This window comes from Xenopus laevis, chromosome 8S (genome assembly GCF_017654675.1).
Source record: "Xenopus laevis strain J_2021 chromosome 8S, Xenopus_laevis_v10.1, whole genome shotgun sequence".
NCBI lineage: Eukaryota > Metazoa > Chordata > Amphibia > Anura > Pipidae > Xenopus > Xenopus laevis.
Window position 1 is genome coordinate 12,746,737 of NC_054386.1, and position 17,157 is coordinate 12,763,893.

The 17,157-nt window shown below is 38.1% G+C and overlaps 1 protein-coding gene across 1 annotated transcript in view; it reads left to right on the forward strand.

The window, feature by feature from the left end:
- pygl.S (phosphorylase, glycogen, liver S homeolog) overlaps window positions 1–14,520 on the forward strand; it is a 36,247-nt gene extending 21,727 nt beyond the window's left edge. Inside the window, 9 exon segments of the mRNA NM_001094658.1 lie at window positions 561–675; window positions 2,422–2,523; window positions 2,605–2,752; window positions 3,507–3,565; window positions 4,677–4,818; window positions 6,187–6,394; window positions 9,765–9,899; window positions 9,997–10,063; window positions 14,048–14,520. Coding sequence (NP_001088127.1) covers window positions 561–675; window positions 2,422–2,523; window positions 2,605–2,752; window positions 3,507–3,565; window positions 4,677–4,818; window positions 6,187–6,394; window positions 9,765–9,899; window positions 9,997–10,063; window positions 14,048–14,236 — 1,165 coding nt within the window. The 3' untranslated portion in view covers window positions 14,237–14,520.
- The last annotated feature ends 2,637 nt before the right edge of the window (window positions 14,521–17,157 follow it).

The window sequence follows — 17,157 nt, forward strand, 5'->3', positions numbered from 1 at the left end:
TCTCACTTCAGCGGATTACTAGATATTTATCCTTCTTTCATGCTCTATTGCTCTCAAAAACACACGCGGCCTATTTATCATGCTGTGTAAAAAGTGGAATGAAACATTATACATTGATAATGTTGCCCAGAGCAACCATCCGCAATGAGGTTTCAACAGTTGTAACCAGGGCCGCCATTAGAAATCACAACATTTTCTGGGCCCAGGCCGGCCCACCCCAGATCCCGCCCACTCTACATCACAGTTGAAAAACCACACAGACATCAGCGCTAAAAAGGTAACCCCTAAGGTGAACAGGGCCCTCTTACAAGTTAAAAAAAAAATTGGGCCCCAAAGAATATTTAAAAAAAAAAATAAAACATTGGTGGCAGGGGCCTATAGAGTATTAAAATAATCAATTGGTGGCCAGGGGATTAAAAAAACGAAAAAAACCCCCACACACATTGGTGTTCAGAGGAATTGAACTCGTGGCTTCAGAAGCCTTTGTCCGCTACAATGAAGCTTATCCAATGTAAAATGCAAAAGAGGGATATATAACAGCTGTAATATTTCTGTTACAGGTTTAAAGATTTTAGTGAACTGGAGCCAAAAAAATTCCAGAACAAGACAAACGGAATAACTCCCAGGCGCTGGCTACTATTGTGCAACCCTGGCCTTGCTGAGCTGATAGCAGAGGTGATAATTCTGCCCTTTACATCATCCATTACCTGTATTGTTTGAAGCAAATTCCCCCTCATACTTCAGACTTTTGTAGTTTCTCATCTTCTGTAGCAACTGTGGGGATGATAGTGTATTGCAGACATTGCCTCTTTATTTCCTTCTGAACTGGCCATTCTGCAAGGCCCTATTGTCGCCCCGTGCGGTAAACTGCACTCTAATTGAAGTCTGTCAGATGTAGGCCACTAATACACCAGTGGAATAAAAGCAGCCCTTCTGAGAAGCTGATATTGCGGTTATTTTACACAGTGTAGCGCCAGATTATTGTGCAGTGTTGTACTGTTGAGTGTCCAATGATAACAATCCAGAATTTAAAAGAGCAGAAATTGAGCGTTCTGTAGTCCCTAAAGGCCCCCATACACGGGCCGATAAAAGCTGCCGACAGACCAAGTCAGCATCTTATTGGCAGATGTGTGGGGCCATCCCCGATCGATATCTGACAAAGTCAGCCAGATGTTGATCAGCAGGGTAAAATCCCGTCAGATCATGGCCACATATATTCGTTGATGCAGTCCTGCGATCCACCGTCTGTATTGCCTACCCTCTGATCTGATCGCTGTACCCTAGGGCCCACCATCGGATCAGCTGGATATTGCCCACCTCAATGTGGGCAGATCAGGGAGAGAGCCGCTCGTTTGGTGACATCGCCAAACGAGCTGATCTCCCGGTGTATGGCCACCTTTAGGCTTACGTTCTAAAACCCCAACCAGTGGTTCATGATCAACATGTTTCTCACAGTGGCTTAAAAGCAGGTGCTTATTTCTGAATTCCTGGCTTGAGGTAAATTCTGCAAGCCTAAAGACCACGTGTTCTGCCAAGCAGACCCACCTGTAGGCTGCCAGACCAAATAGGGTCTACCAAATAACCAATTACAGTTCTTATTGGGCACCCCTAGGATTTATTTTTTTCATGCTTGTGTTGCTCCATCATTTTTTATTTTAAATGTAGCTCACAGGTAAAAAAGAATCTGTTCTAAAAGATTCTAATTTGGTTGTGCTTGGTCACATAACTAATTGGGGAACACCAACAAGCACTGGCAATGACATTTTTTTTTGTTTTTATTTTTTGGTTCCATTAATTACAAACTCATTATACAGAAAATACCATAAAGAATCGTACAATTTACTACAGAATAAACAATGTACACTACAGGTGTTCAGCCATTTCTCCCAGATTACATATAATCCCCTTTTTAGAACTTTTTTTATACAAGGGTTATACAGCTTTAACCAATGCAATATATGCAAGGCTTCAAATCTGTTCACCACCAAGTTTATTCAAGGATAAAAAACAAAATTTCTTCTATTCTTGGAAGTGGGTCTGTCGGCATCTTTTATTGGCCCATGTATGGGGGCCTTTAGCTAGAGATGATTCCCTTCCTTGCATTCAGAACTTTCTCTGGCAGCAAAGTTCTCTCAACTATTATTATTATTATTATTATTATTATTGATAATGATAATAATAATAATAATAATAATAATAATAATAATAATAAAAAAAAAATAATAATAAAATAATAATATAATAATAATAATAATAATAAAATAATAATAATAATAATAATAAAAAATAATAATAATAATAATAATAATTAATAATAATAATAAAAAAATATTATTGGCAGTGCTAGAACATTGATAAAAAATTATTTTCTCCAATGCATAATATTTGTACCTCTTCTAAACTTTGTTTTCCCCTCTTTAGAAAATTGGTGAAGACTATGTCAAAGACCTGAGCCAGTTGAGCCAGCTGAAGAAGTTTGTTGATGACAACTCATTTATCAGAGACATCTCTAAAGTTAAAGAGGCAAGTGTGCACATTAGCTGCTGGTGGTGAGCTCGTCGGGTGGGCTTTTTCATTGTAGTAATAAAAGAATTCCTTTCCTAGGACAACAAGCTAAAATTTTCTCAGTTCCTGGAAAAGGAATACAAGATGAAGATCAACCCATCTTCCATGTTTGATGTTCATGTGAAAAGGATCCATGAATATAAACGACAACTGCTCAACTGTCTCCATATTATCACTATGTATAACCGTATGTACAACAACATTTTTTTCCTATGACTATATTCTTATATTTGATTTATCTGGATAGATGTTGCCTGTTGCTAATTGTATTTAAGTGATGTATTCTGGTAATTTAAGTTGCTGTATAGCTGTAGGTATATACATTTTGACTTGTCTGCATATTCCAGTGTAAATTCCAATAATTTTTTCATTTTGCTTAATCACTGTGCCACATTCTCTCCTAAACATTATTGCTCCTGCTTTTTGTGATTGTTTTTTATTTATTTATTTATTGATGTAGCATCTGAATATAACAAGTGCATGGAGCTTTCAGGGCTGACTTACACCAACAATCTTGTAGACTGGATTTAGTTGGATGTCCAGATATTTGTGCAATGATCACGCCATATTTTGTCCAACTTTTTATTGCAATTATTTATGATTTTACACAATTCTGAACATCCTGAAAGAAGTGTAACATTTATACCAGTATAGGACCTGTTTTCCAGAATGCTTTGGGACTGGGGTTTTCTGGATGACTGTATTTTCAGGTTGTTTAAATAAACCCAATAGGATTGTTTTGCCTCCAATAAGGATTAATTATATCTTCGTCATGATCAGGTACAAGGTATGGTTTTATTAGAGTAAAAGGAAACCATTTTTAAAGATTCCAATTATTTGATTAAAATGGTATCAACCATATTGGTTTATACATAGACTCCTTGATATGTGCACTTCATAATACAAACACATTTATGGTAATTGTTCTCTTTTTGTTGTAGGCATCAAAGCAAATCCCTCCAAGGATTTTGTTCCTCGAACGGTTATTATTGGAGGGAAAGTAAGTATGAAGAGTAGCACAGCATTTCGGCTTGGACAAAACTATTTTGACCGAAGCAAGTCAAAGTATCTAAATTGCATATAATAGCTGCATATGCCTTCTTCCCATCCATACCTGCTGATAATCTGACAGCGCCCCGGCCAATAATTACGATTTTTTATTTGGCAGCAAATATTTTCCCATGTATGACCAGCATCATTTTCTACATACAAGCTTCAGGCTGATCATGAAATGAACCTTTGGAAGATTCAGACAAATCTTGTCTTTATTTTTAGCAGATTTTATAATTTGGCCTTAATGTGCCAAACAATGTGATCACTGGGGGATTCAAACAGTGGGATCACTGGGGAGTTCAAGAGCCAAACGGTGGGATCACTGGGGAATTCAAGAGCCAAACGGTGGGATCACTGGGGAGTTCGAGCCAAACGGTGGGATCACTGGGGAGTTAAAGAGCCAAACGGTGGGATCACTGGGGAGTTAAAGAGCCAAACGGTGGGATCACTGGGGAGTTAAAGAGCCAAACGGTGGGATCACTGGGGAGTTAAAGAGCCAAACGGTGGGATCACTGGGGAGTTAAAGAGCCAAACGGTGGGATCACTGGGGAGTTAAAGAGCCAAACGGTGGGATCACTGGGGAGTTAAAGAGCCAAACGGTGGGATCACTGGGGAGTTAAAGAGCCAAACGGTGGGATCACTGGGGAGTTAAAGAGCCAAACGGTGGGATCACTGGGGAGTTAAAGAGCCAAACGGTGGGATCACTGGGGAGTTAAAGAGCCAAACGGTGGGATCACTGGGGAGTTCAAGAGCAGCTCATTCATTCAAGTTCCTTGCAGGTTTCACTTTAGTTTTTCTAAAGAAAAATAAGTCTGCACACTGTGGGAGTTATGTTGTAGTGCATTGAGGGATGCTATACTCGCTGAAAACTGCAACCTATAAACCTAGAGTTGGCAGTCATCAAACATTTTATGGCTGCTGAGGGAGAATCCAATAATCTGGTTAATTTAGTAGTAACGCTTCTCCGTTACAGTTCCTTTTAATTAAGTTTTTTATTAAATGAAGTGTTGATACAAATCTACTTCTCTTTTGTTTGTTTTTTTACTTTTAAATTAAAGGCTGCTCCAGGCTATCACATGGCAAAGATGATAATAAAACTAATTACCTCTGTGGGAGATATTGTCAACCATGATCCAGCCGTGGGAAACAAGCTCAAGGTTATTTACCTTGAGAACTACAGAGTATCACTGGCTGAAAAAGGTTAGTTACGGATATATATTCAATTTTATTACAGCAACCCCACAGGAACTAAAGCTACGGATTCAGTCCCTTACTTTGCATCTTCTGTAAACCGACTTCTTAAAAAAAAAAAAAAAATCACACAAGTGTGTTAATCACAAAAATCCGTTTTTTGTTTTGTGAGCTAAATAGGGCGAAACGAGAACTACTCCATTGTTGGCTCTTCTGCAGTAGATAATGTAACTGAACAACCCCCATCCTTTGTTGTGAGTGTTTTGTTAGTGGGAGTCCATTATGCAGGGGGATTATCTGAACCGGTAATCTAACCATGTTTGGTTACTACCAAACATGTAGTAGCTTCAGCCAGTGTGTCCTGCGTAGCTTAAGAAATGACAACAAGCAAATAGTATGTTCAGCACAAACCAGGAATGTAACTACAAAGGAAGCAGACCCTGCGGCTGCTGGGGGACCCAGGAGGTATAGGGGCCCGTGAAGTCCTAATTCATAAACCATTTCAATAAATACTGGTATAATACAGGTCAATCTCTTGACATTTTGGGGGCCTGAAAAAGAATTTGCTCTGGGGCCCAGTAACATCTAATTACGCCACTGGCACAAACACTGTTCATTGAACTCGTGTTGAACAAGGGGGTATACTGCCCCTTTAAAGGGCATGTAAAGTCTAAAATAATAAGGCTAGAAATGCTGTATTTTGTATACTAAATATAAACATAAATTTACTGCACCACAAGCCTAATCAAACAAATGATTTATGCTTTCAAAGTTGGCCACAGGGGGGGGCTGTCATCTTGTAACTTTGTTAAACATCTTTGCAAGACTAAGACTGTGCACATGCTCAGTGTGGTCTGGGCTGCTTAGGGATCGTCATAAACAAAGCTGCTTGAGTTCTGTATGGCTGGGAAGTAAGGCGGGGGCTCCCCCTACTGTTCACAAGTATGATTGTTTCCCTGCTTAGCAGTTAGGGACCATCTGAAGTAGCAGTAAATGAAGGGAGAATTTCACTGCATACTGTCGGGTTTCTTATAAAAACTGTACAACTTTTTTAATTAAAGTATATTGGAGATAGGTTTCTTTTTCATTAAAGAAAGTAAAAATGGGATTTTATTTTTTTGCCTTTACATGCCCTTTAAAGCTAACTAGCTACAAAGTTTACACACAAGTATTGTCCAGCAGATAATTAGATTGACATGTTTTATACTTCCGATCAATTTATTTTAAGATTTGTGAAAGTTCAGTGAATCTTAATTGCAGGTTAATGGCAAAACACTAGCTCACTTACTAAAACTGCCACTTTAATATTTAGGCCTTATGACTTTCCTTGACGACAATGTCAATGAGGAGAATGTTTGTCTGTTTTTCTTTTGGCAGTGATTCCAGCTACAGACTTGTCTGAACAGATTTCCACAGCAGGGACTGAAGCTTCTGGCACTGGAAACATGAAGTTCATGTTGAATGGAGCCCTGACAATTGGGACAATGGATGGTGCCAATGTAGAAATGGCAGAAGAGGCCGGAGAGGAGAACATTTTTATATTTGGCATGAGAGTGGAGGATGTGGCAGAAGTGGACAAGAAAGGGTAAGAATTCTTGCTTGTTAAATTTTCTCTTTCTTAGGCATTGAGTCCTGGACATACTGTTAGGAATAAATAGCTAAATTAATTTAAGATTACAAACACGTAACTGATAGAGAAAATTGTAGATCGCAATTGAAATAGTACCTGTGAGCCACGGTTTGCTGTTACTCAAATCTTAAAAATTCACCTGCTGTGGAGAAAAACGAAACCTGGTTACTCTGCCTGTCTCGCTCATTCCAAAAAACGTCATTTGTTTCTGATTAAAGATGTAGTTGACCCTATAAAATGGGAATCTTCTTACTTGGGCGGGTCTGAAAAATCAATCGAACTTAAAAATCTCTGGCCACTACCAATATATAATTATTAAAAGTACATTTCTCTTGGTTTCCAATAAAAGGTGGTTTGCCATTCAGAAACATAGCGGAGGCGATAATCAGTCTGAGCGTCAATGTAGGGCTCTTAAACATCAGCTATTTGGCTTGTACTTTTTGGGGTCCCCCTCCAGACCAAAAACACCCCCTTTCAGATACAGCTCTGAGATGGTCCAACTACCTTATGTGACATTACCCCTACTCGAATAACTTCTTCATTGGTTAAATTTAACAAATGTTTTTTCTCGGAGGACTGGAGATCTCAACATTTTAAATGAATCCATCTTGGTCGTGGAAAACTTTTTCGTTCTTTTAAGGGTTTTGGTCAAGTATCGTTTTGTCCTAAATGTAACCAGGAAAATGTAAATGTTTTTCATTATCTTTAGAGCTGCCCTCACTCTGCGCCGGCTAAAATGAAAAAAAAACAAAAAAAAAACGCCGGCGCTAATCACACGCGGTGACTCGTTTTCCGAAGTCGCCAGAGTGAGGGAAGGCGTTTGGGGAAATTGGTCGGCGCAAAAACGAGGCGATTCGTCGCCAGGCGACCAAATCTCCCCAAAACGCCCAGTGTGGCCTGACCCTAAAACTACATTTCTGAAAATTGGTCGCCTTTTTTCAATCAAATAGACTCTAAATACAAACTAAAATTCAGGAGCTTACAGATCTAACTATCCTAATGTCTGGGAGAACACAATTAACTTCTACATAATATTTAGGGGCCCATTTACTAAGGGTCGAAGTAAATTTTCAAATGCAAAAACTTCGAATTTCGAAGTAATTTTTGGGTACTTGGACCATCAAATAGGCCAAAATTCGAATTAAAAAAACTTGGACTTCGAAAATCAAAGTACTGTCTCTTTAAAAAAAAAAAAACTTCAACTTCGCCACCTTAAACCTGCTGAATTGCTGTTTAGCCTATGGGGGACCTCCTTTAACCTTTCTGAGTGTTTGGCTAAGTTTTGAGTAGTCAAAGTATTTTTTTGTATAATCGTTTTCTAACTATTTAATCGATCGATTTTTACTTTGATCGAAAACCGCCGTTTTCGATCGAAAAAAATAAATCCCAACTATCAAAGTATCAAATTCGATAGTCAAATTTTTGAAGTTTAACTTCAAAATTCGACCCTTAGTAAATGTGCCCCTTAGTGTTCTAATGCCACCATGGAAGGTTTAGTTTTTTTTTTTTTTTAGGTGTTGCTTTTGTTAGCTTATACAGTAGATCTACTGTAGTTACTAAACTTTATTGTACGGGTCAAAGGACTTATTACACTAATATAAGCCATTTATAGTCTTTGGTTTCACAAATTTATTATGCCTTGGTGTTCTAAACAGTGTGATGCGTGTGAATGAAGTTAAATAGCTCAATCATACTCAACTTGCGCTGTAAAAAGTGAATCTTGTTTGTTTTGGAAAACCCAATACAAATGTTGGAAACAAATCTTTGTCTTAAGGTTAATACTCTTAAATTAACGAAGTGTGGTGTACAGCAGTCCCCAGCCTTTTTTACCCTTGAGCCGCATTCAAATGTAAAAACGAGTTGGGGAGCAACACGGGCATGAAAGTCCTTGGGGATGCCAAATATGTAATTGGGTATTTAGTATCTTCTATGTGGACTCGCAGGATGCTTTCTGCAGTTTTTTTTTTTTGTTCTTTATTCAACCAAAACTTGCCTCCAAGCCTGGAATTCAAAAATAAGCACCTGCTTTGAAACCACTGGGAGCAACATCCAAATGGTTGGTGAGCAACATGTTACTCTTGAGCCACTGGTTGGGGATCACTGTGGTTTATGAATATGCTAAGATCCAATTTACCCTAACAACCAGACAATGGTGTGAATGAAAGGTTTGATGATAAATTGGTAAGGGCTTACAGAAAGACAAGTAACACAATTAATACCCTCACATAACGATCATTTATTGACTGCTGGGGTCAGTGACCCACTTCTGAAAGCTGGAAAGAGATAAATGTAAAATTAAATTAAAGGGATCCTTGTCAATTTCCCAGCTGCCCCTGGTCATGTGACTTGTGCCTGCACTTAAGGAGAGAAATGCTTTCTGGCAGGCTGCCGGTTTTCCTTCTCAATGTAACTGAATGTGTCTCAGTGAGACATGGGTTTTTACTATTGTGTTGTTCTTAGATCTGCCAGGCAGCTGTTATCTTGTGTTAGGGAGCTGTTATCTGGTTACCTTCCCATTGTTCTTTGTTTTGCTGCTGGGGGGGGGGGGGGGGAAGGGAGGGGGGTGATATCACTCCAACTTGCAGTAAAGAGTGATTGAAGTTTATCAGAGCACAAGTCACATGACTTGGGGCAGCTGGGAAATTGACAATATGTCTAGCCCCATGTCAGATTTCAAAATTGAATATAAAAAAATCTGTTTGCTCTTTTGAGAAATGGATTTCAGTGCAGAATTCTGCTGGAGCAGCACTATTAACTGATTCATTTTGAAAAATTTTTTTTCCTATGACCGTATCCCTTTAATATAAAAACTGACCAATTGAAAAGTTGCCAAGAATAAGCCATTGTATAACTTAATAATCGTAACCTTGAGGGTGAACCACCCCTTTTAATGTGATACTGACGCAGTAAGTGGTCACTGCTAAAAGTAAGACTGTCTGCTTTTGTTTTTAAATATACTCTTAAGCCACCCCAGCTCCGTCTCAACACCACCACACGTACATAACTACCACTGTCTGTGCTTCATGGCAATAACAATGGAGACTTGTCCCTTAGTGTCACATCAGAAATGGTATTCTACATTTTCTTTTCAACGTTTGAGGATTTGCACACTTAAAAAAAAAAAAAAAAAAAAAAAAAAAAATCTGTATGCAAAAAAACCTGGGGGTTGCCTGTAAAATGCCCCTGCAAGAAACAATCGTACAGGCGGTATTGTATTCCTTGTGTTGTCGATCTTCCTTTTTGAAGAATACAATTCTGATATTGCTACAGGTCCTGTAGTTGGAAGAATGCATTGCTTCTTTTGAACAAAAGTCGTATTTTTCAGATATAACGCAAACGAGTATTATGAAAAACTACCTGAGCTAAAGAAAGCGATTGATCAGATAAAAAGTGGCTTTTTCTCTCCTGCAAAGCCTGATCTCTTTAAAGATGTTGTGAACATGTTGTTCAACCATGACAGGTCAGTGGGATCTTCCTTGAGAACTTTTGACCATATCCATCCGTATCATATTGTCTATCATTTGAGTTATATAACTTTATTTTATTTCCTCCATTAGGTTTAAAGTCTTTGCAGACTATGAAGCCTATATCAAGTGCCAAGACAAAGTCAGCGAGTTATACAAGGTGAGACAGTTGTGGATACAGTAAGATCACCAGATCATGTGAAAAATGAGGGCAACCTATAAATACAGCTGTAAGCTCACCAACCAGTGCAACGCCAGAAATTACATTTGTACATATTTTATACAGTACTATAGAATTTAATTATATTTCACATTTCTCGTGCTTTACAGCAAGCAAGGCAGTCATCATAGAAACACTTCAGGGGTCCCCAACCTTTTTCATCCGTGAGCAACATTCAGATGTAAAAAGAGTTGGGGAGCAACACAAGCATGAAACAAGTTCCTGGGGGTGCCAAACAAGGGCTGTGATTGGCTATTGTTGGTCCCTTTGTGGACTGGCAGACTACAGGAGGATCTGTTTGGCAGTACATCTGGTTTTTATACAACCAAAACTTGCCTCCAAGCCTGGAATTTAAAAATAAGCACCTGATTTGAGGCCACTGGGAGCAACATCCAAGGGGTTGGGGAGCAACATGTTACTCACGAGCTACCGGTTGGGGATCACTGCACTAAGGGCTCTTAAACGCAAGTGATTCTTCATGCAATGCTTTGCTACGGATCTTTTTATGTGTTCCACCGTAATGAACAGCATCAACACGTGCCAACTTGATGCTTTCAAACTGGTCCACTTCTTGGGCATATGAAAAAACAACAGATAGGCGCACTCAAAGTGTAGCTGGATCCAAAATAGAATGGGGTACTCTGGTACTGGTAAAAAAAAAAAATCCAATTTTATTAAATATGCGTTAAAAACATCATTATTGTTTGGAGTGGCTGTATAGAGCAGGGGAGTGCATGGCTCTATGCGTTTCGGAACTGCATGGGTCACTTCATCGGAAGCCAAAAGCGCCCCCTGCTGGCAAAATACTTATACAAAAGTTAAAACACACACAGGTGATTTAATCAATCTGAATTAAAAAACCGTGACAGTCACTATAGCGTCAGTAATTTGATGATCAGATATGTAGGGGCAGATTAATCAAGGGTCAAAGTGAATTCGAGGGAATTTTCTAAGTAATTTTTTGGATACTTCGACCATTGAATAGGATACTACGACTTGGAATTTACTTCGACTTCAATTTGAATATTCGACCATTCGATAATCGAAGTACGGTCTCTTTAAAAAAACTTCGACTCCAATACTTTGCCAAATTAAACCTGCCGAAGTGCTATGTTAGAAAAATGCTGTAGAAGGTCCCCATAGACTAAGTCTTTAGAGGTCGAAGGAAAATCCTTTGATCGATGAAATCGTTCGATTCGAACGATTTTACTTCGATCGTTCGATGGCCAAATTCGGTGAAAAAGACTGACTTCGATATTCGAAGTATTTTAATTCGATGGTCGAATTTCGAAGTATTTTACACTTAGAAATGCAACCCTTGATAAATATGCCCCGTAATGTGTAATATGGTAGATTAATTAATAGTATATTATGAATCCAATAAATAATTAAATGAAACAATATAGATCATTCATCAATTAGTTGGTACGGTGTTACAGATAAATATATCTAGATATAATGCCTGCGGAGAAATAATCAAGTAGTTCATGAAGGATATATGAAATATAAAATATTAATACAAATGAGACTTAAACAAAAAGAATCAAGCAAATGAAAAAGCGACAGACAACAGAAAATGTAAAAAATGAATAAATGAGAAAGCAATCAATTTAAAAAAGTTTGAAGAAAAAAAAAAAAATATTGAAAAAAAGGAAAAATTAGAAAAAGGGGGTGGGGTGGTACAATGGGAATGGCTTATAATCAATGAAACAATTAAGTTCCCATTCCCTAGTTAAACCCCTGGGTGTCACCGTATCCATGGTAAAAATCCAAAAAGCCTTTTTTTTTTTTTTTTTTTTTTTTAAAAAAAGGGATTTTTCTATATCACCTTTCCTGACTCCTGGGACCACTGTCTATAATTTAAAAAGAGCCACATTTCCTGCTCGCATGTTCTTCAATCAGATGTTTGGCAACAGCGGAACACTTATCACCTCGAGAAACCCTTTTAATGTGTTCCCATATCCCATAATAAAGGTTCGCCGGCGTCAAAAATTTTTTTTTCGAAAAAACAGGCGCCAGCGTCAAAAACGGGCGCCGGCGTCAAAAACGAGACGCCAGCACCCGTTTCGCGAATTATTCGCCGTTTCGCAAAATTCGCAAATTTTTCGGCGAAACTGCGCAAATTCGCCCATCACTAATAATAAACATAAGCATAAATTTACCGCACCACAAGCCTAATCAAACAAATGATTTATGCTTTAAAAGTTGGCCACAGGGGGCTGTCATCTTGTAACTTTATTAAACACCTTTGCCTGACCCTGACCCTGCACATGCTCAGTGTGGTCCTGTGCTGCTTAGGGATCGTCATAAACAAAGCTGCTTGAGTTCTGCATGGCTGGGAAGTAAGGCGGGGGCTCCCCCTGCTGTTCATAAGTATGATTGTTTCCCTGCAGAGCAGTTAGGGACCGTCTGACAATTCCTATCCACAGCAGTAAATGAAGGGAGAATTTCACTGCATACAGTCAGGTTTCTTATAAAAAGGTACACATTTTTTATTAAAAGTACATTGGAGATAGGTTTCTTTTTCATTAAAGAAAGTAAAAATGGGATTTTATTTTTTTGCCTTTCCTTGTCCTTTAAACACCAATGTGAAAATCCCTCCACTACACTGCAACCTACTGACTCATGGATTGTATTTTTTTTTTGCATGTTGCTCATTCTGAAGAATTTTTCATTAGTAGAGCAAAAGTATTGCTGGTTCTTTCCTGGTAAAGACCCTTTTATTTGAAAGGCATGTAAAAAAAGTAAAAAATATTGATGCCTCTGGTGTTTTTTCCCAGTAATGCACATATATAAATTCAAAGGAGTCTGTTTGGCAGATGCTGTGTTCAAAAGTTATTGCTAGATAAATGTCCAAAGTATACAGTATTACAGTGGCTCCTGCCAGTTTGCCAATGGAGCACTATATAGGTATTGTGCATTTTTCAGTTAGAGCAAGGAAAATGGTAACTCCTATTCATGAACAAATAAAAATCTCTTTGATTCAATACAAGTGAATGGAGACCTGTGAAACTTCCCTCTATTGTAATCTGTAAATGATATACCTTATTCATAAGGCCGCTGTACCAAGACACTAAGGGGCAGATGTATCAAGGGTCGAATATCAAGGGTTAATTAACCCTCGATATTCAACTGCCGAATTAAAATACTTCAACTTCGAATATCGGAGTCGAAGGATTTTGCACAATTCGTTCGATCGAACGATCGAAGGATTTTAATCCATCGATCGAAGGATTATCCTTTGATCAAAAAATTGTTGGCAAGCCTATGGGGACCTTCCCCATAGGCTAACATTGGCCTCGGTAGGTTTTAGGTGGCGAACTAGGGGGTAGAAAATTTTTTAAACAGACAGTACTTCGATTATCGAATAGTCGAACGATTTTTAGTTAGAATCGTTCGATTCGAAGGTCGTAGTTGAAGTAGCCATATTCGACCATTCGAAATTCAAACTTTTTTTCCTCTATTCCTACACTCAAACTTAGTGAATGGGCCCCTATATACATTCCTCAAACTGGACCTGTGAACCTCAGTTGAACACCCATAATGACTTGATTAGCATTCCAAGCACTGGTACAAACAACTCATGGCATTCCTACTAATGTCCCAAACAGGAAGGTGTAGGATCTACAATTAGCTATGTGTCTCCATTTCAGAGATGGGAGTTAGTCAGTGTGAAAGGGTTGGAGCTAAGGTACATCATTTAGTAGAAATCATTTTAATTCCATAATTTATGGAGATTAAGTTGCTCTTTAAACTCATTAAAATTAATTTCCAAGGAACTATAGAGTTGACAAAAGCAAATTCAGAATGGTACTCTTTGGTTTTGGCTTTTGACAAAGTTTTCTATTGCCTAATGCTTGCCATCGATGCTGCAAACCAGATGAGAGAATTGTGCATGCAAATGAGTAGCCTTTTGCCTTTCAGACCCCAAAGGAATGGACCAAAATGGTAATTAAGAACATCGCTGCGTCTGGAAAGTTCTCCAGTGATCGGACCATCAAAGAGTATGCCAAGGACATCTGGGGAGTGGAGCCATCAGATCTTAAGATCCCTCCACCCAATGAGCCAAGGGATGTGGTGGATGATGCTGGTGCAGGGAAAGCAAAAGCCTAAGCGCCTGTTCAGAAGACGACAAGTTGTAGTTAGAGTAACAGCTTGAATGTGGCACAGTCCACTTTGTTAGCTTTGCTTGTCGAGGTTTGGGACCAGAATAATCAATGCAGTTATTATAGCTTGCTTTTTGCTCAAAGAATTTATTGCACTATAAACGCAGGATCATCTACAGTGTCAGATTGGAACAATGGTGGTTGTGTTTTCTACTATACTGTCCGGTCACTCAACAAATCTTGTAATTTTGCAGCAGCATATCTAAAGAAAAATAAATACCTATGTTTATATTGTGTGGTGCTTTTTGTTTTTTTTTCTCTCTACTCTTTTATCTTCTCATACAATTCAACTGCGAACACACAGTTGTTGGGTAACATCATAGATTGTCTCCGCCGCTGCAGTTTGGAGGTAACTGACAACCAACCAATTTCTGAACCTTGGGTCCTTTACATATGTTTGGAATACAGTGTCTGCATGTGGGGGACTAATGTTTAAAAACAGAATCCTATAGACCCGGGTTTCCCAACCCTTTGAACCCGTGAAGAAGTAAAAGGAGTTGGGGAGCAACACTAGCGTGAAAAATGTTCATGAGGTGCCAAATAAGTGCTTTGATTGGCCATTTAGTAGCCCCTATGTGAGTTGTCGGCCTACATTGAGGCTCTGTTTGGCAGTACACCTGGTTTTTAAACAACCAAAACTCTCTTCCAAGCCTGGAATTCAAAAATAAGCTCATGCTTTGCGGCCACTTGGAGCAACATCCAAGGGTTTGGAGAGCAACATGTTGGGGATCACTGCTATAGATAATAAACTAATACTTTTTGTCTCTGTTGCTTTAAAGGAGAACTAAAGCCTAACTAAAGAAGTAGCTAGAAATGCTGTACATTATGTTTTGTGATTCTGTACCAGCCCAAGGCAACCACAGTCCTTTAGCAGTAAAGATCTGTGTCTCCAAAGATGCCCCAGTAGCTTCCCATCTTCTTTTCTGCTGATTCACTGCACATTCTCTGTGCTGCTGTCACTTACTGAGCTTAGGGACAGACTCAAAATATATAGTATGCATAGAATATAAGGCTGATACAAGGCAGCACAGAGACCAGTATAACCAGCATCAAAATGTAAATTTCAGCATTGTAGCATCAGCTTATATTACAGACCAACCTCATTTTCTGCTGGATAATTTGCGTCAATACACTTCGTTGATAGACTTAAAATTCAAGTTTGATCTCAATGAATGTGATAGGTTGTTTCGCTTGAAATGTCTATGGGGTATAGACCTCCTCGTGGATAACAATAGTGTTGCTGTTGACTAACTTTCTCTATGCAAAGGAATAGAGAAAATGAAACCTGCTTTTAATAGAATCCCATATATCACTGACTTTTGTCTCAGATCCTCTCCTGACTATCTTCATTCTTTACAAAACTTAGCAAAAAAATTGGTCATCCTTATTAAAAGTTACGGTAATATTCTTTTGCGACCCTTATGATCCTCAATTAGGAATGTTAATAAACGTATTAATGGTCAAGGGTGGTGAGTAACATTTTAGATTGATCCATCTAAGTTATAGATTGTTTTATTTGAAGAATTCTGACGGTATTACAATCCCTTATTGTCCTAAATGCAAATCAAAGGAAAGCTTCTTTATTCCATTATATGTGGGAATGACCTTTAATTTGAGTTATGGAATAAAATTGGTCATTTTATAAATGAAAAAATGAACCTTGATCTTAAGTTATCTCCTGAATTGTCATTACTTGACTTTCAGGTGATTCCTTCTGCTAATTTCACTCCTAAAATGAAATATTGGAATAAGTATAAACCTTTTTATACATCTAGTCATTGCAGCTACCTGTAAATCCCTTTTTTTTTTTTGTATTGGATTCAGGAAAATTCCCCAGATTTAAGTTATTTTATCCTATCGTAGGTCTCTCTGCTTGGATAAAGCAATAGGTTTTCGGTATGGTAACATTGGTTTTAGAGAAAATTTCTTGAAACTCTGATCTCCCTACTTTAACTTTCTGGAATCAGATGATAAAGCTATTATTAAAAAATGTCTGTATACAGTAGTTCTGATGGAGAATCTCTTTTACATACCCAATGTTGTTCCAAAGATTTATTGGTGTGTTGATTTTGTCCATTTACATTGTAAGGGGCATATTTATCAAGGATCAAATTTCGAATTGAAAAAAACATTGAAATTCAAAAAGACCAACCGAAATTAAGTTGACGTTTTATTTTTATTTTTTTGGTCGAATAGGACCATTTTCGATCTAATAGGTCCATATTTGGCTGAATTCGAATCGTACGAATCGATTAGTGTGTTTGATCTAATTCAATTTGAAATTTTTTCCAAAAAAACTTTTTTTTTTTTTAAAGTCCACCAATTGACTCCAAATAGGTTCTAGGAGTTCCCCCGTAGGCTAAAACAGCAATTCAGCAGGTTTTAGATGGCGAATGGTCACATTTTTTTTTCAAATTCGAATCGAATTTGGACTATTCCCTAGTTGAAGTACACAGAAAATAGCTTGAAATTCAATTTTTTTTTTTCATTCAAAAATTCACCTCGACCGTTGATAAATCTATCATTTGATAATTTATCAAGGGTCAAATTTTGAATTGAAGCAACTTCGAAATTCGAATTCAAAAAGACCAACCGAAATTAAGTCTGTTTTTTATTTTGGTCAAATAGGTCCTTTTTCGATCGAATAGGTCCGTATTCCGCCGAATTCGAATCAAAGGAATATCGCATTCGCTCAAATTCGGTTCAAAGTTTTTCCCAAAAAAAAAAACTTACATTTTTCAAAGTCCACCAATTGACTCCAAATAGGTTTTAGTAGGTCCCCCATTGGCTAAAACAGCAATTCGGCAGGTTTTAGATGGTGAATGGTCGAAATTTTTAAAGAGACAGTACATGATAAATTTCGATATT